Raw genomic sequence first — 23,573 nt, forward strand, 5'->3', positions numbered from 1 at the left:
TGAAGCCTTCTACTGTTTAAATCCCCGCTCACCATTTCCCAGCCCATTTACTTTCCCATGATCGAACTCGAAAACAGGTTCTTCCCCGAGGGACAGTCCTACAATGGACCCGAAGATGACCCAGCCACCGAGGCCGATTGCAACGTCTGGGACTGGGACCAGCTGCGCTTGATCAAGATCCGCGGCCCTGCCCATCTGTTCCCCGGCGACAAGGACTTGGAGTATCTGACACTGGCAAAAGTTGCAGACCACCTGTCGCCGAGCGTCACATCAGTAAACGTCAACAGCGACGGCCTCATAAAAGCCCTCTCAACCGATCCAGAAGAAGACGAGACCCTGTTCCTCGTCTACCTGCCCTTCCAAATCTGCACGGCGCTAGCCAAATGCCGTACAATAAAGTACTCCCAGCTTACAGAGCTCGATCGCCTCAGCGGCAAAATTAATCTCGCCTCCTACATCGACGCCGGCGTGAGCCATAATGTAGTCTTCAAGTTCAACGTCTGGTACAGATGGATTAGACTGCAGAAGGTATGGGATGAACCGCACCTGCTCTCCAGCATCCCATCACACCCAAACATCCTCCCTCTCGACGCCATCGTGCTCGACGACGCACCCGCAGCTGTGCACCCCCGCTTCCTGGGCTTTACCACGAGATATATCCCCGGCGACACACTCGAGAACCCACGCATCCCATTCCGACTGGCTTGGTTGCACCAGCTGCTGGATGTGGTCGATTACCTGAACCTACAGATCGGCATCCTGCACCAGGACATCGCGCCACGGAACCTGCTGATTGACCCAGATACATAAAGGCTCCTGCTCTTCGACTTTGACTGGGCCGCCATCGGCGAGTATAATCTGCTTGATCACCGCGACGACGTTTTTGGTGTGGCATTCACGCTCTACGAGCTCATCACGAACGACAGGCACTTCTTGAGTATCCCCTACTGGGAGGGAACCATGGAGACGGTGCAGAGCAAGCCCCGAGTGGCCGCGTGCCCGCGACCTCGACGCCGACGTCGCGACGTTCTGGGCCGTCTTGGATGCCTGGATTGCTAGGCGCTATGCAGACGGGGACAGAGGCATGAAGGCGTATCTGGACGCGGCGGCGCGCAGTGGGATTTCCCTCCCGCCTCGGCCGAGCATACCAGATGAGGATGTACCGTTTCAGCGCATGGGGGAGACGACCGAGGATGGAGAGCCGCGGCTTAGAACGGGCTTGCGGACGAGACAAGAGGCTATGGCGAACGGGCAGTACGTCTTTTGTTGGGATCGGCCGGCGCAGAGGAATTTGCCGACGCGCGGCAGGAAGAGGACTGCGAGTTGTGCGGAGATGGGATAGGTACCTTAGGATTGGCCGGCGGGCTGTTAGGGTTTAATTGGTACTACCGTACCTTACCCTACTTTCCTAGGTACCTAGGTATACTTTGAATGGCACATATACTTTAATTGGTTTGCAACGACACTTCCACTCCTACTTCCACTCCTGTCCCACTCCCACTCCCATTCCCCGTACTCATTACCATAGACAGCCACCACAACCGTTGCATAAGACCCAGTTTAGTCATTGAAACACGGTCCCGGTCTGGTCTCTTTCAAACCGACCGTAGACAGAAGCAACAGCTACACCAGGGCCCAGGCCTGTACCAGTCCCTACATAGTCATATGGTAGCCTCGAGCCGCCAATCCATCCGTCGCATTTACAAACCTATACACCATATCCGTCAGATCGTCCCAGGTGACATCGTCCGCGGGCCCGTCCCAGCCAAGTTCATATGGGAGTCGTTCATTCTCTATATTACGTGCCGCACAGCACTCTCGTCAGCAACAGCAACCAATACCCATATCGAAAACTACAATCTAAGCCTGTGGTATGAGGTGGTAGCCAAGCCCACTCAGGCTGAGATACCGAAGACGTACCAAACAAATACTCCACCCACCTCCGCTCCGCGGTACCGGCACTCTTATCCCCAAACGCAAGCATGAAGCTCGCGACCTCGCCGTATCCGAAGACGCGGCCTGTTTCGCCGAGCACGAAGGATGGGTTCGTGCTGTTGCTGGCGTTAATGCGCGCTTGGCGGGATGCCGCGACGTCGGCGATGCGCAGGGTATGTGCGTCAGGCCAGTACGCGCGCGTTTGGTTAAAGATGCTGGCGTTGAAGGACATGTGATCGCCGAAGAAGGCGTCCTGGCGGCTGTAGCATAGCATATGGTAGTTTGTAGTCAATAGGGGGTAACGAGGAGGAGGGGAAGGGGCGGGGTTGGTGGGTAGGTACCTCAAGCTCGCGTCATGTTCCAGGATGTTATGCCGGCCCAGATGGCCTAGGTTGAATGTTGTTGCGTTGGGCGCAGGGTTTGTGGTGAGGGCTTGCTCGAAGAGGTACGTCACCAGGTCTTCGTCCATCCGCAGCACCGTGCCCAGGACGTTGACCAGGCGGGTCTGTGTGATGTTTTTGCCGTTGTGCGGAAGGTAGTTGTGGTTGGAGAGGGCATTGAGCATGGGGCAGGGGGCGCGTACTGTGGTGGAGCTTGTCAGCTTCTGTATCCAGGGAGGTACAGATAGAACAAACGGGATGTGCGACTGGTCTAAATTGAATGTCAATGGACCGTCACTTACCGTTGTTAGGACCAGCAGGCGCCCAGGGAGTTGCCCGTGCGGTGAGGGCAAAGGACGAAGCTGGCACCGATGCAGCGGCCAGGATCGCTGCACCTAGGATAAAGGCAGCCTGGGTTTGAATGTGCATTGCGTCCTGAGGGTGCTGGGGGCTCTCTTGAACGTTGGGAGGTTGTAGTGTGCGGTGCTATGCTATTTATACATGTATCTGTTTATATCCTGCTCTCTATAATAGAATTCAATATAGATGTTATGATGCAAGTGCATCATGGTCGGAGCGAAGGAAGAGACTGCATGGCCATCATTCTTCCAGCCAATGATACAGGGTGATAGCACTTGGGACGCATAGACGCCCTGCGGCACAGCGCCAGTGCGTCCAGGGTCCTCCCGGCCCTGCAGCACCGGTCTGAAGGCGGCTAATCAGAGATGCTCGATTTCTAATCTCCGAGAAGCAAGAGGAGCCTTGGGTAGTGAGATACACCGCCACCTTCGAATTTTTCAGGAGGAGATTCGTGGTAAATGCTGATTAAGGGGCCTGTTAGCGGCTCATAAATCACCATGGTCGAATCATAAATTACCATAGTAGGATCGTCTCGCAACTATCGCCATTGTAGCTTTCACCAAGTATTATATGCCAAAGTGATGCTACAAATTAAGTGTCGCAACGTAAGCCCGAGTACTAGAAGGCAAAGCAAGGCAAGGCAACCTACTTAGGCGAGGCAACTTACTTCGTAGGTGAGGGAGACATACAGGGGTGCTGCTGTGCCGCTTCCAACCAATCAAGTACGCTGGTCAATCAGTTTACATCATCTCTCATTAGACATGTCTAACACAAGACGGATGTTTGCCCTGAGGAGTTTTACTCGTCCAACTGTGGAGACTCCATCTGCAGCATCAGTATCAGACCCCTGTCTAGCGAGGCTTGGGTATGCCCTATCTGAGAAGAGAAGTTGATCTATCATCCTGCTATCATTGAAATCAAGAGCACGATGCAGGTGCGGTGTACAGTGAGTGAAGTCCACGGTGGATGTAATCAGAGCTATGCAGTGCAATTATTATGGCTTTGGAATATGGTAGGAAGTAGGTACCTATTACCTGAAGTCATCTACGAGACGCGGCACGAATAGAGCGAAAAGAACACACTTTGAATCAATTCAAGGGTCGAGAAGCTCGAGGCTCTAGCATAACTTAACCCAGCTTGTAATGTGTATCTATCCTACCATACTGGGTGCCTATCGCTAAACCAGTCCATCCTTATTCGCCATGGTAATGGTAACATTCCAAGGTTGGCCACCGGGATATCCCTATGTCAATTAGGGCTACGTTACGTCACATGTACAGCCCTAAGCGCTTCAACTCAAAGCTCACTTCTTCACAAATATGGTATCTTATGCCTCGGGGGTTCATTTTCTGTGAAGCTAATCCTTCTAGGATAGATACCTAACCTAGCTAGGTAGGCACCTCCCACGCCCACTGACGCCAGCACGATCGTACCTAACTATCACCAAAGTCGCTCCAAGAATCCATACTAAATCCACGACTGTACGATAGTAACCTAGCTCGGGCAATAGATATTAAGCCCGTCGATTCACCCCGACTATCCTAGCCTAGACCACCAATAAACCACAAGCAAGTCCACCACTTACACCAAGTTCTCCCAAAAGAACCTGGCCAACTTCCCAAACGGAACCAGCTGCACCCGATCATAAAGATCCACATGACCAGCATTCCTCACCCAATACACTCCTTCGGCTGCCTTGCCCTGGCAAACGCATCCTCGCTAAACTCCCACGAGAGCGCGCGGTCCCCTGAGATAAATAGCAGCGGCTGGGGCGCTATATTCTCGATGTCACTGAAGGGGTAGAAATTCATGAACTTGACGGTACTAGATAGGGTAGGGTGGGTCGTTAGATTCAGTGCGAGCCCTCAGGGACAAACTGTCCGCGAGATGTGCGGTAGAAGTCGAAAAATTCGCGGTCCACGGCGCTGGAAGTCGATGTCAGGATCTCAGGGGTTCCACTCGTTAGTATACTCCGTTTCCCCGCCGTCTGTTTCAATTCAGCGCCGAGTCGACGAGGAGGTAATCACCTCTTTTCGGTCCATGAGGTTTCGGCTATGACGCGGGCCGTTCCGGTTTACAGAGCCCATGTCGTACATACCCTAGGTACTTGCCGTTGCGACGGCTTTATTCCGGGTACCGATCTTCGCGGCGCTAATCACGAACCCCCGGTTTGCGCAGATTCCCAGTAAGCCGATATGCTACCGGCCAACAGGTACAATATCCTGCGCCCCTGAACCGAGATAATCCACTGCCGCGCTGAAGGCCTCAGCGTACAGATCTGGCGCCACGGAATTCCGCGGCGAGCCGGAGCTGGCGTCCCAGAAGGGGAGGTCTAGCGCGAGCGTGACGAAGCCGGCTTCGGCGAGCTTGGTGGCGTACAGGTTTCGCTTTGCTCTTTCAGTGCGCCCTTAGGGTGGCCCACTACTATGGCGGGGTAGGAGGTTTTCTCGGTGAGGGTGAGGTTGTTGGTGATAATTTGGAAAGAGGTTGGCTGCGATGGTGGTTTGGTATTGGGTTGGGAAGGTTATGGCGTGGGTTGTTATGATGGCGCTTGTGTAGAAGCTGTTGGCGCCGAAGGACATGTTTTGCGCTGTTGCGCTGAGAGAGAGAGAGGGGGCGAGGAAGAGGAGGAGTAGAGAGACTTCCATGATTGTTTGGAAGAAAATGTGAAGCTTCGGGTGGTAATGGACGCTGTTGTCCGGTACAACCCTGAAGTTTATCGATCTTACATACAGGTATTCGGGACCGTGTCCACAGTAGGTAGGCCAAGCCGTAAGCCGTAGGCCGTAAGCCGATTGGCAGGGCTTATGCAGGTTGCTTATGGGCGGGGTTGTTATCCCCTGCCGAACGCAGGTGCCTGGATTTAAATCCTGTCCGATGAACATTACCATAGAGTTTACGATCAAGTCACACATGCCACCGGCTTACTTCCGTGACGTTGCTTTGCTCGTTGAAGCAGGTTTGGCCTTGCATGGCTGCCATGTGTGTGTACACCCTGAACTCTGCGCCACACAGCCAACGTGACAGCGATGCGATCTTGATCTGCAGCGATGATTAATCCGTAGACGGATCTCTCTTGCGTACTAGGTAGGCGCGATTATCATCGTTGTTCATTGGCTTGGAAAATGACAGACTTGACGGTACCTATAGCGCTGGAGGTCCGGTGAGGCACCCATGCTGTGTGGTCTTGGCAATTAGGGCTTGTGCCTCAGTGACGTTTGAAATGGGGATTATCGCCTTAGGAATTCTTGCAAAGGTGCATGAGGTTATAGATTTATTCTGCCGACATCGGGCAATCCGGCCAACTTAGGGTTAGTTATGCAGTTGCAGTGTAGAGGACATTGGAGGAGGATGCAGCGTGTTGGCTAAGGCTGCCTCAATGGTCTTCAGATATTGGATATTCTTAACGTACTCTGCCTGGAGATTAAAAGAAATAGCGCTATGGATCAACACAATATGGTCATTACTTGCAATGAGGCTTCCTTGCAGCCCTAATCCTGTCTGGGGTTTTAACCTTTGGCTGTATCTGACACCCCCGGCTTTTTAGCCCTAACTGTCCAGGTGTATACCATTACAATGCCCGCTAAGTACCCGTTCATGTATTTCAATTTGTTTATACCTGCAGGTAGAGGATAATCAAGCTCTATGGATCAATGAGCCAGCAAAGGCATACTCAACTTCATCCATATCCATATGGACAGACCCAGGCCACATACCTGTGGTACTATTTCTGGAGGCAAGCTCGGGGCCATGATCTTCTCCCTGACTCCTCAACCCCATTCACTTCCCCATTCACTGTATACCTACCCTCGACGCTTCCAAACCCCTCAGCCTCTAGAATAAATCTCACCTCTTACCGGCTTCTGGTATGCATTCTTCTCTTCTCCCCATCCAACAACCCACAATCCAAGCAAGGTCCATACAAATGAAACCTATTACCAACCTCAACATGTCAAACATTCAACCAACCAAAACCACCATGACCTCCGCCAAGACCCCTACAGGCCCTTCCCTCCTCGACCTCCCCAACGAGCTCCTCCACCAAATAGCCGAGCACTTGCCCCTCTCAGCCCTGGCAGGGTGGTACTACGCCTCATCCCGCCCACGAGGAATCGTCTATCGACCCCTCATCACCACCCGCGAGGCTCCCTCCTCGCCGAGTTCACCGAAGCCAGCCACTCTGACTCGCACACTCAAATATCCCTGTTATACCCCTTCGTCCGCGTCTACCTATTCTCCACAACCAACCCCATCGTAGACAGCGCCTACCGCACCGCCGTCCTCTACGCCGCCTGCACCAGCAGCCACGCGCGCATCCTCCGCGACCTCGTCACCACCCGTGCATTCAACAACCACAACACCCCCCTCAGCCCGAACAATACCCTCTCTACCCCCCTCGGCGCCGCAATGCAGAACCGTCATCCCATCGCGCTCCGAACCCTCATCAACGCCGGCGCCTCCCTCCACAAGTTCTTCTCGATCCTCGAACCGGCCCCGACCCTCCTGCACACCGCCGTCCTCGCAGACCTCCTCGGCGCCGTGAAATACATCTGCGAGGCGCGCGGGCGACGCGGACCACGCCTCCTCGCACCCCCCGAACTCGGCGGCGTGGACTGGCGCGTCGGGCCCGAGCTGGAGGGCGCCACCGCAATCCTCCTCGCCGCACAGCTCGGATCCCTGCGCATCGTGCAGTATCTAATCGCGCAGGGCGCGCGAATCGACAGCGCGTATGCCGACGACAACGGCCGGACGCCGCTGTGGTGGGCTGCGTGGCATGGACACGTTGACGTTGTGCAGTTCTTCGTGGACCATTTGAGGGCACGGACGGGCGAGCAGGGGGATGATGTGAATAGACCACTTCATATCGACGATGCGGATTTCTGGGACTGCACGGCGCTGCGGGCGGCTGTATTGGGGGGGGCAATGTGGAGGTCGCGGGGGTTCTGGTTAGGGGTGGGGCGGATGGGCGGCGGTGCCCTTCGGGGTCAATGAGTCCGATGGACTATGCGGGGTTTCCGCCGCGCTGGAGGAAGTTTGAGAGTGTTTTTGGGCCGTTGAGGGGGTGATCTTTACGATATTTACGTTGATGCTGATGTTGATGTTGACCAGCTGGTGAAAGGACGTGAGGTTGTCAAGGGTCTGGACTCTTTTTACTCTTTCTTTTGTTATCACTTTTTACAATGTGTGTTAAGGTCGGGCCATCCACCTGGGCAAGACAGGATTGGGAGACGCTTATGTACACGCCCGGGCTTCTTTAATATCAAACTGTACTATCGTTGGCTATTTCTTTTGGGTCTGTTTTCTTCGAGAAAAATCTTTTTTGAATCAGCTGAAATGCATGTAACTTAGGCTTAGTATACCAGGGCCATCGCGTAGTGGTCAATGCAACATGATAATAACGGGAGAAATTCTAGATGATAGCCCAGAGAGAATATGTCAACCGAGTAGTGCTTTTCCTTTCTCAAGAATGGTTGGAATAGGCGCTGCACGCCATGTCCCCACCCTTTCTAGGTACAGGTAGGCTCGTCCGGCTGGAGAACTCGACCATTGTGCTTGCTGTATTGACTGACCGTAGATGAGTGTAGTGTAAAGCCACGAACGAAGGGCTGAGAGGCCTACCATAAGCGCAATAAGCCTGACTTGCAAGAAATACTCCTGAAGGATATCACAGCCTCAAACACCTTGTTTATAATGAGCCTTGTGGTGATTGTACCTACAATACAGCAAACGGCATTTCGAAGAAATATTACTTTTTCTGTGTGATTTTAACATGTGGAGATTCTGCCAGCAGCCTTCAGGCCAGAGGAAGTACAGAGCCGAGGAATATGTACCTAGGTAGGGCCAATCGGAGAAGACAATGGTCTGCAGGTCTGCGTAGGGTAAGGTTGATCCCCGATGGAAAAGTCCCCGCTTACGGGGCCCAACCAAGCCCTGCCTACCAGTACCTAGGCTGCATGGATTACGTAGGTTGGTGGTACAGATGCCCCTCCTTTGCTTTTACCCCGCAAACCATCCATAAGCATAAGACGCAATTCTCCGAGTTTCAGGTGTAGGTAGTTGTCTTTCCTCATCCTCCATCTTACCCCAACCACATCTCCCACCATCTCGAGCATCAACCATGACAACCACACCGGCAACCTACCCCAGCCTCAAAGATAAAACCGTCGTCATCTCCGGCGGCGCCGAAGGCATTGGCGCCGCAACGGTGGAACTTTTCGCCCTGCAAGGCAGCCATGTGATCTTCCTCGACATCGCAGACGACGCGGCACAGAGAACCACTACGCGTATTATGTCTCGGAGCGAAGAAGCTGAAGCGCGGAAGGGCCCACCGATCAAGGAGCCCATCTTCTACCACTGCGACGTGTCGAATCTCACGATGCTGCAGGAGACCGCGTCAAGGATCCTGGATGAGCACGGGCCCGTCCATGTCCTTATTAACAACGCCGCAGCAACTGGTTCCGCAGCACGTATGGACACAGAAGCCGTTACAGCTGAGTCTTGGGAACTTAACATAAACACGAATCTGCGGCACGTATTTTTCCTCACGCAGGCTGTTTTACCCGGTATGAAGGAAGCTGGGTCTGGAGCGATTGTGAATCTCGGCTCGATATCCTGGCGGATTCCGGCGGCGGGCCAGCCAGTCTATGCAGCGTGCAAGGCGGCGATTATGGGGTTGACGAGGCTCCAAAGTAAAGAGGTTGGTGCTGCGAACATTCGAATCAACAGTGTTATGCCGGGGGCTATTGCGACGGAGAGGCAGAGACGCGAGGTCCTGACGGAGGAGTATCGGGACGAGGTGATGAGGGGGCAGAGTTTACAGCGGGATTTGGTGCCCATGGATGTGGCGAAAGTCGTTGTGTTCTTGGCTAGTGAGGAGGCCAGTGGAATTACGGGCAGCTCGGTTGTTGTTGGTGGGGGGTGGGTTAGTGATCCTTGATCTTGATCGGGGTATTCTGGGGGGTTATGGTACCATATCAGCCGTGGCGTGTCCTTAAGAACCTGTTATGTTGTCGGTCGATGATTCAAAAGAGATGGCTTAGGGCAGTTGTCATGCGTGCACTTCTTTTTGGCTTCATATTTTGAGCAGGCGGAAGGGAACACAGCATATTTCATCTATTATGATAGGTAGGTTTAATACTACTTTGTCAGAGTTGTATACCATGGAGACATGCATAAATTCTTTCTACTCTACCTACTGGTATAAAGCCCCTGCTACCTATGAAATATTTGTATCCGCATACAGACCAAACAGGGGGGGGTGATGGAGACACCTGCACATGCAAGTTGTTTGTGGTGACACTGGAACGCCAGCTTCTGTTACCAGGGCTCGCAGCCTGCTGCCAAACAAGTCTGCGCGTTACTCTTTCATTGCGCCATTGGGTGCTGACACGGTGGGTGCGCTGCGCTGGTGCTCATTCGTTGATGCAAACAAAAATGTCTTTCCTTTCCCCCTTTACTCTTCGCAATCCAAGATACCGCGTTTAGGAACAACGCAACCTTGGACTACATCTTTCAAGTCATAGCATGTTTAAGGAAGAGGGCGATACTTTCTCCAACCTCAACCCATCCCAAATCCGAGGTCAAGCCCTCAGCCCTAGTTCACAGAAACGAGATTGTAGGTTAGGTTTTCCAAAACATGCAGGGCAGCACAGCCATGTGCTCCGCACTCAAATAATCAATCATCAATCTGGACCTCGGGCGGCATGCGCCGCTTGGTCCACAAGGTTTGACCAATCACATGCATCCAACTGCGTCTTGTGCGACCCGATGCAACGGTGCCGTAGCAGAGTGTGGGGAAGCTCGCGCTTCCTTGCTGGTTCAGGGCCATTTCCCGCACGAGGTTGTGTTTCAGCTGCTGATCGCCCCCAAATTCAAGGAGCAAGTGCCAAGTCAGTGCGGGATAGTGTCAAGGAGCAAGGAGGCTGTGTTGTGGTGCCATGGTTTCAGGTGTTCACGAGGGCATTGCGCAGCTTAACTTGTGGATCGGAGCGGGATCGGCAAAGCTTGCTTTGATCTTGGTGCTGGGAGCTGGAGGTTCATAAGGGGATCTGATTCCCACGACGTGGGTAGTGTAGCTTCCTTTTCTCATCGGCACCTTGTTGTTGTTAAGCACGAAAGATGAAGTCTATCCTCCCCCTCCTTGCCCTAACCTCCTCCCTCCCTTTAACCTTCGCCTGGCTTCCGGGCGTGGAGAAAGATATCTACTCAAGCACAGGCACGAATATCTTCAATGTCTCCACCACCTCAAACAACCCCGGCAGACGTTGGCTCCCCGCATCGAACAAGATCCGCGGCGTAAATCTAGGCAGCCACTTCGTGATCGAGCCCTGGATGGCCAGCACCGCCTGGAACTCCATGGGCTGCGGCGGGCAAAAGTCCGAGTTCGATTGCGTCATGGCGCTCGGTCAAGACGCTGCCGACCAGGCATTCGCAACCCACTGGGGGTCCTGGATCACGCAGGACGATATCGCCCAGATGGTCTCGTATGGCCTCAATACAGTGCGCATCCCGGTCGGGTACTGGCTCAAGGAGGACCTGGTATACGCGGACTCAGAGTACTTCCCGAAAGGCGGGATGAAGTACCTCGAGGATGTCTGTGGGTGGGCGAGCGATGCGGGCATGTACATCATTATTGATCTCCATGGGGCGCCGGGCGCGCAGGAGGCGGAGCAGCCGTTTACGGGGCAGGTATAGTCCCGTCTTCCCAGTCGTTTCTTTTGTTGAGATTTTCGGAAAATGAACTAACGAGTGAGGGCAGTACGCGCCAACCCCGGGCTTCTACCAATCCTACCAGTATGACCGGGCCCTCTCGTTCCTAGAATGGATGACAACAAACATCCACCAAAACACCAAATTCCGGAACGTGGGCATGCTCGAGATCGTGAACGAGCCTGTCCAGAACACAGACCAAGCCTCCACCATGATAAACAGCTACTACCCGGCCGCCTTCACGCGGATCCGCGCCGCCGAGTCCGCCCTCGGCATAACCAGCAACAACAACCTGCATATCCAGATGATGAACGAGAAATGGGGCTCGGGCGACCCGACCTCCGCGCTGGGCGACACCTATTTCGCGGCGTATGACGACCACCGCTATGTCAAGTATGACTCTGGCGTTGCCGTGGATAAGGACAGTTACATCACGGCCTCGTGCAGCGATGACCGGGGCGGGAACTGGCCGACCATCGTGGGCGAGTGGAGCCTTAGCGTGCCGGATGATGTGGAACATACGGCGGACTGGGAGCCGAACGCCAACAAGCACTTTTATAGCCGGTGGTTCAGGGCGCAGGTTGTTGCGTATGAGAGGCAGGAGGGGTGGGTCTTTTGGGCGTGGAAGGCGGAGTTGGGGGATTATCGGTGGTCGTATAAGGGTGAGTTTCTCCGGACCGTTTGTTTTGGATGGATTATTGGGTAGGAGAGGTTGCTAATGGATGTTTTCGTGTAGATGCGGTTGAGGCTGGGGTTATTCCGACGGATTTGGATAGCGTCTATGATGACTCGCCTTGCTAGGTCCATGGGTTTGGCTTGAGGGGCGATTGTCTCGTTGTAGCCGCATGCTCCTTTGCTGCAATGGAGTGGATCATGGATCCATTGGGCAGTACTGGATAGAAGACTCATCGTTAGATAGATCAGGGTAGAAGAATAAGGCAGCGATACTTGACAACGCAGATGTATGGAAGCATCAGACGAACGGCGCAAGTTCTTTTGGTCCGATGAGTGTTACTTATAGGACTCCTCGGGCTTTGGGTTGATATGCTATATTTATATTTGAGGTTGGGCTACCACGCGATCGTTATAACCAGCCGGTCAACGTTCAAAATGGCATCCCAACAAGGTCGTTTTGTTGCCAATTTCGTAGTCGAGGTAGAACCCATAGAAGACTGCATGCCGGGACAGGTATAGATTAGTTAAGGTTGCAGAACGCCAGAGGAGCCCGGCCCGGAATGGAAGATATCAGAGGCTTCCCATGCGTATCATAATGTGGACGTTTCGATTTCTGCGGATAAAAAGTACCAGGAACCAGACGGGGCGCCCCCTGGACAACCGCGGGGAAAGGAAAGCAGCGATGATGGAAGTGAGTTCTTTAGAAGTGCCTAAGAGGTCTGCAGTGTGTCAAGTAGTCTGTATTTCTCCGAATGTTGACTTCCTACTATGCTAATTCTGGGGGATCGTTCTGTCTGAAAAGGGCTGCGCTGAACAATGCCGTTACGAAGTGGCCTCACGCACAACGGGCCCCATTAGCAATGCTTCCACCAAGTTCCCCTGCCCAATCGACCCCTTCCCGGGTTGAAGGACCAAGAGGGCATTAGCACTAGCCAGACTGCCGACCCGAGAGCTACGCTGTCCTACGCCTTCCGCGCCCGTGCTTGTCGCATAAAGCCGTCCATCCTTGGGTGATGCAGTAACAATAGCTCGGTGGTATTCGGTGCGCTTCGGATCAAGCGGGAAAGAGTGCGACAATGTTACTGCAACAAGTGGTAGTCCAAATGTGGGTGTAAGGCCTGACGCAGCCTGCTTCTGACCAAGGCCAATGAGCTTGTGAAGGGATGGTAAAACAAAGAGATTCAAGGTGACCAGTGCCGAAGCCGGGTTTCCGGGAAGCGAGAATATCAACCTCGAGCTGCGTTCTTGCTGGCCCTCTGCGGAGGATGTAGGCTTGAACGGGACGGTGGCAAACGTAGTCGGCTTGCCTGGCTTCATGGAGACGCGACCAAAGTGGATTGTCCCGCCGAGAGAGCGTTCGATAGTAGGTTTTAGCAAGTCGAGCTCTCCCATCGAGACGCCTCCGGTAGTGATGATCACGTCGACGCTAGTCTTGGACTTTCCCACTCCGCGGAGGGCATCTCGAAGGCTTTGTTCGAGCTCGCCTGGGGGTGTATCGCGAGCGATTCCCAAGTCAACGGCTGTGATGCCCCATGACTTCAAGCAAGAGAGGATAGAAGGCCGGTTGGAGTCTCGGATCTGACCTCCTTGCAGAGTCCTGGGATCATCGTGCTCCACGAGCTCGTCACCTGTACTTAGAACGCCCACTGTGGGCTTCTTGAATACCTTGACCGTCTTTGTTCCTGTGGCCGCCAGTAAGCCGATCTCACCACCAACAGGCGTGATCAGGTCGCCCCGTTGAAGAATTCTGGACCCAAGTGCAACATCACTTCCTGGTTGACGCACATTCTCGTTTGCCTTTATTTCCCCGGTCAGAATCTCGACGGTGGCCTCCTCCTTGCCATCAGCTGTTGAAGACGCTAGCAAAGTATCCTCGACCATGACCACTGCATTCGCGTTGGGCGGAAGAGGAGCGCCGGTCGTTATCCGGGCGATAGTGCCGGGCTCGAGCGGTGCTAGGACTCCGCCTTCATTTGCATGGGTAATGGAAGCAACTGGAAAGACGCCTTTTGTACTGCCGTCAGGCGACTCGGGCGCGATGACCGCATATCCGTCAACAATACTTGCAAGGTATGCTGGCACCGCCTCTGCGGCGTACACATCCTCCGAAATAACGTACCCAACCAGATCGATATTTACAGGAACCTCAATTACCTCCGGCTCGGGAGTATGGGCTGAGACTAGTTTCAATGCGTCGTCCACGGAGAGCATCGGGTACGGCGACTCGCGATATCGCCGGGTTGCGCCTGCTGCGGGGTCATTTGACCGCCGTTCGGAAGGGGTCGTATGGGCTCGCGGAACAACGTGCCCGTGGCTATGGCCGTGAGAGTGAGAGTGGGTATGGTCGTGATGATGGTGACGGTGATGATCATGCTGGGGCTCTGACTTCACACCAGCTTCGGCCTCGAGCTTCTTCACCCCTCCGGCATGGAGTGTCCTTGAATCTGCCCCGGCTGCTTGGGTACAAGCGTGGGGCAGAAGTTTGATGATAGCTTCAAGGTTCTCCTTTGCGCCTTTTGGGGACCCGGGTAGTGTGATGACCAGTGACTTGTGTCTTGTTCCGGCGACAGGTCGCGCCATCATGGCGACTGTTTAGGTTAGCGCTGACCTCGACAACTTGGGTGAACTCACAGGGTGTGACCTTCAGCGATGAGGCAATCATTCCATGGCTAAGTTTGTCAGTATAAGCAAGCTAAGTCAGTGATGTACATACACAAGCCCAGGTGCTTGGCGATGGAGAAGAGGCGAAACAGCCTCTGGGGTGTTATCCTTGACGGCGAAGCCAGTCCCACCGCTTATGAGTATAAGATTGACTGGACTGGTGCTGTCCGCCCATTCACACACAGTGCGTTGGATCTGAAGTACATCGTCCGGTACTATCTTGGTGATCGGCTTCTCCCAGGGCCCGTCAACCGGGAAAACGTCGGCCAGCGTGCCGATAACTCGGTCTGACGAGGGGTCCTGAGACGCAGTATCTGAAACCACCAGAATAGCGGCCTTCAATCCCTGTTCTGCCATTGTATTTGACTCTGTAGATGACGACAAGCCGACCTCGGAGACGAGAGGTGGCCTAAGAAGGAAAGAGGGGGTGGCCGGGCGTTCCTTCTTCCGAAGTCCGACTCCCCGCGGACACCTCAGGCTGAGGCTGTTTTTCTCCAACAAACACGACACGAAAAGACAAAGAAATCCGACGAGACAGCTTCAACGACGATGCGCTTCCCTCCTCCCGATCACAATCTGCTCCAATTTCTCCGGACATCACTTCAGGTCCATCACCGCTTTATATCCGGCTCATTATCTCGTGCGGATTCCCCAATCTACGTCATCGGTAACCCCTCGGCCGACCTCGACTCGATCATCTCCGCGCTCGTCTACTCGTACTTTGCGAACAACCGTGTCCCCCGGGACTACCCACGACCCCATGTTCCGGTAATCAACCTCGATAATGTCTCTGCCGGCCCAGAACTCCGCAGATTGCGGCCAGAATTCATCAAAGCTCTCGAGCTGTCCAGAAGCGATGCGGGGGAATCGTTGGAGGGGCCGGTGCTCAAGGAGTACTTTTTGACAGTAGCGGACTTTACAACACAAATAAAGGGGCGCGAGGGAGATCAAATACAGGCAGACTCTGTTCTGGTCGACTGGAATGCACTGCCGGTGCGGTCTTCGGGTGATCGCTCAGGAAAGGGATCGCTACCTGGCTTGCCAGTGAAATTCACCGTTCTAGGCTGCATCGACCATCACGTCGACGAAGGGTTTCTTCGCCCTATTGCGAGCACGCAGCCTAACCTTGTTGAAACCACCGGCTCATGCACTTCACTCGTCGTTACCGAGCTAGAGAAATTCGGGCTCTGGCAGAAATCCAATGCAGCATCGGCAAATGAAGAGCAATTGGCAAAGCTTGCTCTGTGCCCGATCCTCATTGATACGGAAAATCTCCAGTCGAAACACAAAGTGACGAACTTCGACACTGTCGCTCGCGATTTCCTGCTTTCAAAAGCAACTACCGTCGGCGCCTCCTGGGATGTTGAGAATTTCTATAATGAGATCTTCGAAACAAAGCAGAACAGTCTAGAACTGCTCACCGTGGACGAGATCTTCGGTCGAGACTATAAAGAGTGGGTCGAGAAGCCTTCTAGTAGCACGGATCAAACATCGCTACAAATCGGTATCTGCTCCGTGGTCAAGTCAATACCCTGGATCGTCCAAAAGGCCGGAAACTCGCAAACCTTCATTGACTGCTTGAAATCCTTCGCTTCTGAACGCAAGTTGGACGTGGTCGCCGTCATGACTGCCTTCACTTTGAACGATGGCCAGTTTTCTCGAGAATTGCTTGTCTGGGGTCTCAACAGCAGCGGCGAGAATGCTGTAACGGCATTCGCATCTAATGCAAGCACGGAGTTAGGCTTGGAGACATGGCAATCACTTGATGGAGACGACGATACTCAAAACATCAAAGATACGATAAGCACCGCGGATAATGGTATGCGCCTCTGGGTACAGACCAATTTAGCAAAGACCAGGAAGCAGGTTGCTCCTTTGGTCCGAGCAGCTGCTGCTTCTCTTTAGCACCACCCCATATATAGTGAGCCCGAGGAGACAGCGTCAGACAACTGGTAATCTAGCGAAAAGCCGAAGATACCCAAAAGCCAATGTCCGATTATGGTTGCCCTATTCCCCATGTACAGGTCCCTAGTCCAAACCGTCCTTTGCCGGCGGGCGGAGCTCTAAAAAATTACGCTCGGAAGCCCAGCTTCACGGCCAGGTCACTCAACTCCCGCTACGAAATAGTTCCGTGACTTAAGGCCAATGCACTCTTTTGGCAACTGGAACGGGATGTAGGCACACTACAATTCCGATAAACTCAACTTGACGCACCCAAAGTGTGAGGGGACCTTAAATTGGACAATGAACAGTCTCCAAGGCACGCCACCTATTGTCTAAAACGGCAGGCTACCAGCAAGGTGATTGACTATTGTCAGCCTTAACTAAGCGCTCTCGCAATCAAGGAGATCCATGACTCGTCAGGGGATGGACACGATCATGGCCAGGATTTCTGATCGGCTCAATAAAGGATCCTTACTACAGCCTCTTCCTGTTCAGGTGCAGGTTTACCGGAGTCAATCACCCGGCCGATTATCGGCGCGCATTGTTGACGATCATAGCTGTCAGCGGGGGCGCACGGTCATCCCGTTACGGCGCGTGAGAAGCTTAAAAGAGTAAACGGCACTAATGAGATGGCTGGTCGTCGGCACCGAAGTGGCCAAGAAAGGATCTCCGCGGTGTGTCAGGGAGTAGGCGGATGCAACATCACCTGACTGATAATTTCAAATAGTTCTAATGAGCACCCCAGCACCCTGGCCTGGGAGAGTCAGGTATATACGTCGAGCGCGGCACAAAATGTGGTTCATGACAGGGGCCCCTGCCCAGAGAGAGCCGAACACGGGCAGCCAGGTAGGGCGGCTTGCAGGCGTCCGGGGAACGTTGAGACGACACGTCCAATTCCAGCACGAACGAGAACGCCTGCACAGATCTTCTTTCCTGTTTGGTGGGGATGGTGTCTAACAAGTCCAAGTTCCGCCAATCCGAGGCTCCTGTGATGATTGGCATTTTTGACTTTCTTTGTTCTGGTCTCGGCAGAGCATTGGCCCCGGCGCCTCAACACCTGCCACCTTTAACATACCACTCATCTTTTGCCCTCGGTTGAGAGCTTCATCGGTTGAGACTCCGTGTCTCGAGTACGGAGATGTCAGTCAACGCAGAAAAACGGACCATATAACTGCAGCACCAGTGTAGCCGTTCACTGACAGAAACAGGCCGACGTGACTTGAAGAAGGCGATCCATGTCTATATGAGGCTCGATAGTTCGCACGTTGTCGATCCTGCACACATCACCCTGATTAAGGTCGGCTTTTCAATATCCGCCTTTCCTTGTCATTTGTACCGTCCCGCTGGGCTTCCGTCGAAGGCCAGGCCTATATCACCATTCCAGGCCCCTTCTTCTCCATCGTCAATGTTGACAATGCCTTCATTCATACGTTCAGTATGGATCCAAGGCAGGATCCGAATCAGAATGTTTATTTCTTAATCAGCATTTCTTTCCTTGCCATCAGTGCCTACAACACAATAGAGCTTTTCTGCTGGATCCTCGATTTCTTCAAACGCTGGCAGGGCCTCTACTTCTGGAGCATCTCCATAGCCAATCTTTCCATCGGCGCCTTCATGGTCATTGCAACTTGTGCGACCGCTCAAACCATCAAGCCTTTAGCCTTTGGCATCGGCATCGCCTTCGTTTATCCCACCATTCTCATCTCCACCTCCTTGGTTCTTTACTCGCGCCTATACCTGATCACAAGAGGACGCATCGTCAAATTTGTGTTTTGGCTCATTATCATAAGCTCTTTTTTCATTTACATCCCATCAATTACTCTCCTCATGGGCGCAGCCGCGGGAGATCCCCGCTTCTTCGGCCCAGCACTGGAGCGCTTTAACGAACGCTACGCATCGCTCGGCTCGATCGGCCGCGAACTTCTCATTTGCGGGATCTACATCTACGAATCCATCCGCCACCTCAAACCAATCATGTCGATGAAAGGGCGCGCGGGCCGCAAGGTTCTATGCCATCTAATCGCCGTCAATATAGCCGTTGTACTACTGGATCTCCTCGTCATCTTCCCGCTAATGACCACAAAGTGGCACATTGGGCAGTGGTACCGGGGCGCGGGAATCCAGTACGGCATCTTCGCGCAGAGCGTCAAGCTCAAGATTGAATTTTCCGTGCTGAACAAACTCGTCGAGTTGCTTGAGGCTCCATTGAAGAACGCCGGCTTGCCATCCTCTGAGAACAGTCAGGCTGGCATGATTCGCGATACCTGTCCGTGTCTGCAGGGGGATCTGACGCCGTCGCATTCGTCGGGCTTAACGAGGACATTGTCGGATGGTTTGTCTACGCCTGAAAGGTCGTATCGGGTGGGAAGTGTATAACGCTGGTCGCATCGGGTCTTTCGTCGTATGTATATATACTTTATCTTCGCTTCAGTGCATACTTGCCTTTCCTTGCTTTTTATGTACATGGTCTAGATTAGATTCGGCCTGCTGGATACCATACCGTCTTTAATTTGTCTTCATTGTTCTACGTATACTTCGGGCGTCATTCCACCGAGCGAGTTGGGAAGAACTTATGATCGGGCTTGTCTTGATCCCGTTTGGCTCTCTGTAATCTGCTGTCTCGGAATTTCCGACCCATTCGGCATCCACCCATGAGCGCTGATCCCCGTGACTCGGGATGTCTGACGCTTGCGACAGCCCCAGGATGAACCCTACTGAGCCCCAAAATGCGACAAGGCTTACCTAGCCAAGCAATCTCAGTTGGAAGGGACACTGCGTTCGTGAAGATCAATTTGACGCTTAAACTCCCGTTCCCGACCGTCTGATTTGAGTTCGTCCCTGCATACTCGTAGACGAGGACCAGGTTTCCACGAGGGATGGCCATGTTTAGGGCTGGCTGCACGTGGCGGCTTGTTTCACACTGATTACAATTCGCATCGGCTGCTGATACACCGAACGTGCAGCTCTACTACTTCAGATCATGATCTCCGTCTGATCCCCCACACCCCACATCTAGGTATGAGATCAGCTAGGAATCCGGGATATCCGACATCGGCCTACAAATACTCACTCACGTCACCTCACTTACATCAGACTATCTACCCTATACACAACCCAGCTCACCACTAAACAGTTCAACATGCCTTCTTGGACATCAACGACGCCGTGGCTGTGGCTCCCATCGACAACTCCCACATTCACCGAGCACCACAGCACAGGGCGGATCGTGCTCTTCCGGAAGACGTTCACGGCCTCCGCGATCCCGGACAAGGCCCGCATCCATATCTCGGCGGATACACGGTATATCCTCTTCCTCAACGGGGCGCGTCTCCTCTTCGGCCCGGCAAAGTCCTATCTGAACGAATACAACTACGAAACAATCGACATCGCGCCGTTCCTACGGCAAGGAACGAATGTCTTGGCTGCGAAGGTGTTACGCTATTCCCCAGCGAAGGAGGGGAACATGGGCATGACGCGGAGCCCAATTGGCGGGTTCATCCTGCACGATACCACGGACTCCTTAGGGATCTCGACGGTGCCAGAGTCAGGCTGGAAATGTGTCCCCGATGACAGCGTCCGCATCAAGCCGAGCACCGAGTGGAATCGCGCGCTAGGCCCGCCATTCATGCAGATTAATGAGGAGGTTGATGGGAACTTGGATGCTGGGGACTGGTTAAGCGGTGACTTCGATGATTCGGCTTGGTTCGAGGCTGAGAGGTCTACTGTGAAGACGCCTATGCTGCCTATCTTGGAACCGTGGAGGCTTGTTCCGAGGTCTATTCCGCTGTTACCGGAGGCTGAGGGGCGGTTTTCTAGAATTATTAAGCCCGAGCCAGCGCACTACCAAGCAGTTTGGGAAGGTCTGGTATCGAAAGATGGGATTGTCGAAATCCCCGCCAACTCAACTGCAACAGTGATCTTTGAAACTGAGGAACTCATTACAGCGTTCCTGGATCTGAAATTCAGAGGAGGCGCTGGGTCAAGGATCACAATCCGCTGCGCTGAGTGCTTCGAGTATCCCCCACCAGATGGGAACCCAAACCCCTTTGCGCGGAACAAGGGTGATCGCGCTGATAGAGACGGGATCCTCGTTGGGCCAGAGGAAACCTACACGATCAAGTCAAACTCAAACTCGGCCGAGGAAGAGAGGACATACGAGCCCTTCTGGTTCCGCACATTCCGTTACATCCAGCTCACTCTCACAACCAGCTCAACCCCCGTCAAACTCACATCAATAAAATACCGCCGGACACATTATCCCCTGGAAATCAGCACAGCCCTCCCCCTCTCAACCCTTCCACGCCTCGAAGCCCAGAAATGGAAAATCAGCCTCAACACCCTCCTAAACTGCATGCAAGAAACCTTCACCGACTGCCCCTTCTACGAGCAGAACCAGTTCGCGTTCGATAGCCGGCTGCAGATCCTCTACAGCTACCAGCTTTCCTCCGACGACCGACTCGCCCGCAAGACAATAAATGAGTTTCACGCCTCCCGCCGGCAGTCGGATGGTCTTGTCGAGACGCACTTTCCTACGCCCTTTCCGGGCATAAATATCCCAGTCTTTTCGCTTTCGTGGGTGCTCATGGTGTACGATTGGGTTATGTACGCGACGACCGCGAATACAGAGGAGGGAAAGGCGTTCGTGAAAAAGTTCCTCGGCGGGATCGACGGTGTGCTGAATTACTTCGACTCAAGGATCCAATCCTCCGGAATCGGCGAAGGCATGGTCGGCCGCTTCGATCAGAGCTCAGACGACGTCTGGCCGTTCGTCGACTGGACGGCGGAGTGGTCTTCTCTTGGTCCAGGTGGGGACTTCAAAAGCCTCGCCGTGCCACCAGCGTATCGAAGGACCGGGGTCGCGAGCTACAACAGCCTTTTCTACGCATACGCCTTACAAAAAGCAGCGGATGTAAACGAGTTCATCGGCCGCGTCGGAATCGCAGACGAGTACCGAGAACGTGCGAGGGCCGTCAATGACGCCGTGATCCGGCACTGTCTGCACCAAGACCAAGAAGGCGAACGCGAACGCGAACGCGAACGCGAAACCCTCCTCGACGGGCCTGATGCGCCGCCAAGCGAAAAGAGCCAGCACGTCGCGGTCATGTCCGTCCTCTCCGGCGCGACCACGGGCTCTCGCGCAAAGGAACTCCTCCGCCAAGCCCTGCACCCCGACACAAGCAGCGCATACGTGAAATGCTCCTACGCGCACGCGTTCTACGTCCTCGAGGCTGCTGTGCAAGTTGGTCTCTACGACGAGCTCCGGGATACACTCCTGCGACCGTGGGCCGACATGGTGGACATGAACCTCACGACGTGGGCGGAGAGCGCTGCGATGCCGCGAAGCGATTGCCACGGCTGGAGCTGTGTGCCGATTTACGATGCTGTTGTTAATGTTGCGGGATTTCGGCCTGTGAGGCCCGGGTTTGGGAGGGTGAGGTTTGAGCCGAGGTTGAGGCATTGGGGAGGGGAAGGGGAGGCGGTGCTTAATGTTGGGGTTGGTGATTATGCTGAGGGTGGGAGTGAGGGGAGCGAGGTTAGGGTTTCTTGGGGAGGTGGGGCCGTTACATTAGTGGCTGGGTTTGAGGGAGAGGTTGAGGTTCCGGTTCCTGGTGCTAGGCAGGGAGGCGATGGGGAAAGGTATGAGGTGCGGAAGATGAGAAAGGGGGAAACCCTTACTCTTCAGCTATAGGGTGGCTGTCTCGCATGCCTCACCTTGTTCTGGGTTGGGCCTGGTGGAAGTGGCACATATAGCGCATGTTCCCAGTGCAGAGCTCAGCAGAGTACAACACGAGGTATTTACATGTAGATGCATGTGTCTTTCTCCAACATATTGCGCGAACGTTGGGTGCCCTTGGACAGAGTAGGGACCAGTGACATAGTGCTTGTTTGCCTTTGGAGTAACCAGTCCATGGGCATAGGTACCCTACCGAAAAGAACTGAATTAGGGCGTGCGGTCAGTACATTTGGGCACCTGTAGGCCTTGAGACGGGCACAGCAATCGCTTAAACCCGCCTAGCTACCCCAGCGATTTACTCCGGTCCTGCGAGACAATCCGAGAGGGATCGGAGTCTTGTCACCGTTTCAGGCTCAGGCTCAGACTCAGGCTTTCGCCTGCCTAGGTAGGGTACCTACGCTACACGCCATGGCCAACTTACTTTGGTATCCCTCAAGTGGCTTTCACTACCAAGCGGCAGCAAGCGCGGTGTTACTCCAGCTTGCTGGCTTATTTTTAACACTATATACACATTGCTGTATGATTCATATGTCCAACTACCATGATCCAAGGCAGCTGCATCATCATAGTCATAATCATCATCAAAACACATCAACGACCCCCAAAAACACAACCCACCCACCCCCCGAATGCATCCTCTTGCGCGAAAGTTCCATAATGGCGGAGTACCGTGGGACACAGAATTTCGAAACACGGATATTGAGCGCCTAATGGTGTTATCGCGCTCTATACGGAGTAGACGCGTCCTGATTCTCGGGTGCGCTGGGTTCCACTGTGATGGCGCCAACGCGCAGAGATACGGTATACGGTAGGCAAAGTCACATGAGAGAAATATAACAACCATGCTGACTTGCTCCGTATTTGTTCTAGTGAGCATGGTATGCGAAGAAGAGAGAGATGTGAAGGTTATGTCAATGGGTTTTGGGCCCGGGGTTGGTTGAAACTTGCCAGAACCGGTGGCTGGGTGGTTTCGGAATTTCCCTGGTGATACCGGTATCCGCCAAACGCAAGTAGAACAGGAAGCCCGAGGAGCAGGCATACTCAAGCTGTGCATGGTCAGTGGACTGGGCAAGGTTAGGTTATCTCAGTAGTTACCTATGTATGTGCCAGACGGGTGCCGCGTTCTTCTTCGTGTCCGGATCGGATGGGACAGGTGTCTAGCCTCCCATTACTAT

The 23,573-nt window shown here is 53.8% G+C and overlaps 10 protein-coding genes across 10 annotated transcripts; 7 read left to right on the plus strand and 3 right to left on the minus strand.

Moving 5' to 3' along the window:
* Positions 1-57: 57 nt before the first annotated feature.
* BDW74DRAFT_172313 (uncharacterized protein) lies at positions 58-810 on the plus strand (the record flags this gene model as incomplete). Its single annotated transcript, XM_073727495.1, has 1 exon — positions 58-810. The coding sequence occupies one exon, from the start codon at positions 58-60 to the stop codon at positions 808-810; it is 753 nt and encodes a 250-aa protein (XP_073589576.1).
* An 843-nt stretch (positions 811-1,653) lies between these two features.
* BDW74DRAFT_164621 (peroxidase family protein) lies at positions 1,654-2,744 on the minus strand (the record flags this gene model as incomplete). Its single annotated transcript, XM_073726290.1, has 4 exons — positions 1,654-1,793; positions 1,921-2,195; positions 2,277-2,517; positions 2,618-2,744. The coding sequence occupies 4 exons, from the start codon at positions 2,742-2,744 to the stop codon at positions 1,654-1,656; spliced, it is 783 nt and encodes a 260-aa protein (XP_073589577.1).
* Positions 2,745-4,345: 1,601 nt separating this feature from the next.
* Positions 4,346-5,648, minus strand: BDW74DRAFT_172315 (alpha/beta hydrolase; the record flags this gene model as incomplete). The annotated part of the gene is made up of 4 exons (XM_073727496.1): positions 4,346-4,499; positions 4,553-4,662; positions 4,892-5,062; positions 5,604-5,648. 4 exons carry the CDS (start codon positions 5,646-5,648, stop codon positions 4,346-4,348), a joined length of 480 nt encoding a protein of 159 aa, XP_073589578.1.
* A 1,006-nt stretch (positions 5,649-6,654) lies between these two features.
* BDW74DRAFT_172316 (ankyrin repeat domain-containing protein) lies at positions 6,655-7,667 on the plus strand (the record flags this gene model as incomplete). The annotated part of the gene is made up of 2 exons (XM_073727497.1): positions 6,655-6,880; positions 6,934-7,667. The coding sequence occupies 2 exons, from the start codon at positions 6,655-6,657 to the stop codon at positions 7,665-7,667; spliced, it is 960 nt and encodes a 319-aa protein (XP_073589579.1).
* A 1,126-nt stretch (positions 7,668-8,793) lies between these two features.
* BDW74DRAFT_184511 (SDR family NAD(P)-dependent oxidoreductase) lies at positions 8,794-9,612 on the plus strand (the record flags this gene model as incomplete). Its single annotated transcript, XM_073730832.1, has 1 exon — positions 8,794-9,612. One exon carries the CDS (start codon positions 8,794-8,796, stop codon positions 9,610-9,612), a length of 819 nt encoding a protein of 272 aa, XP_073589580.1.
* A 1,181-nt stretch (positions 9,613-10,793) lies between these two features.
* Positions 10,794-12,185, plus strand: BDW74DRAFT_184512 (glycoside hydrolase family 5 protein; the record flags this gene model as incomplete). Its single annotated transcript, XM_073730833.1, has 3 exons — positions 10,794-11,363; positions 11,434-12,046; positions 12,121-12,185. 3 exons carry the CDS (start codon positions 10,794-10,796, stop codon positions 12,183-12,185), a joined length of 1,248 nt encoding a protein of 415 aa, XP_073589581.1.
* Positions 12,186-12,881: 696 nt separating this feature from the next.
* Positions 12,882-15,077, minus strand: BDW74DRAFT_172319 (uncharacterized protein; the record flags this gene model as incomplete). The annotated part of the gene is made up of 3 exons (XM_073727498.1): positions 12,882-14,647; positions 14,691-14,728; positions 14,773-15,077. 3 exons carry the CDS (start codon positions 15,075-15,077, stop codon positions 12,882-12,884), a joined length of 2,109 nt encoding a protein of 702 aa, XP_073589582.1.
* Positions 15,078-15,253: 176 nt separating this feature from the next.
* Positions 15,254-17,173, plus strand: BDW74DRAFT_141995 (putative exopolyphosphatase). The gene has a single exon (XM_073722648.1). The coding sequence runs from the start codon at positions 15,270-15,272 to the stop codon at positions 16,623-16,625; it is 1,356 nt and encodes a 451-aa protein (XP_073589583.1). The 5' UTR covers positions 15,254-15,269; the 3' UTR covers positions 16,626-17,173.
* Positions 17,174-17,884: 711 nt separating this feature from the next.
* BDW74DRAFT_3220 (uncharacterized protein) lies at positions 17,885-19,173 on the plus strand. Its single transcript, XM_073732516.1, has one exon. It carries the CDS (start codon positions 18,102-18,104, stop codon positions 19,038-19,040), a length of 939 nt encoding a protein of 312 aa, XP_073589584.1. The 5' UTR covers positions 17,885-18,101; the 3' UTR covers positions 19,041-19,173.
* Positions 19,174-19,803: 630 nt separating this feature from the next.
* Positions 19,804-22,440, plus strand: BDW74DRAFT_184515 (Six-hairpin glycosidase-like protein; the record flags this gene model as incomplete). The annotated part of the gene is made up of 1 exon (XM_073730834.1): positions 19,804-22,440. The coding sequence occupies one exon, from the start codon at positions 19,804-19,806 to the stop codon at positions 22,351-22,353; it is 2,550 nt and encodes an 849-aa protein (XP_073589585.1). The 3' UTR covers positions 22,354-22,440.
* Between the last annotated feature and the right edge of the window lie 1,133 nt (positions 22,441-23,573).

The sequence above is a fragment of the Aspergillus multicolor genome, assembly GCF_047715735.1.
Source record: "Aspergillus multicolor strain CBS 133.54 unplaced genomic scaffold BDW74scaffold_1, whole genome shotgun sequence".
NCBI classification, from domain to species: Eukaryota; Fungi; Ascomycota; class Eurotiomycetes; order Eurotiales; family Aspergillaceae; genus Aspergillus; species Aspergillus multicolor.

Coding starts and splice junctions, on each gene's coding strand:
- BDW74DRAFT_141995 (XM_073722648.1), top strand. CDS start 15,270: ATGCGCTTCCCTCCTCCCGATCACAATCTGCTCCAATTTCTCCGGACA.
- BDW74DRAFT_3220 (XM_073732516.1), top strand. CDS start 18,102: ATGGATCCAAGGCAGGATCCGAATCAGAATGTTTATTTCTTAATCAGC.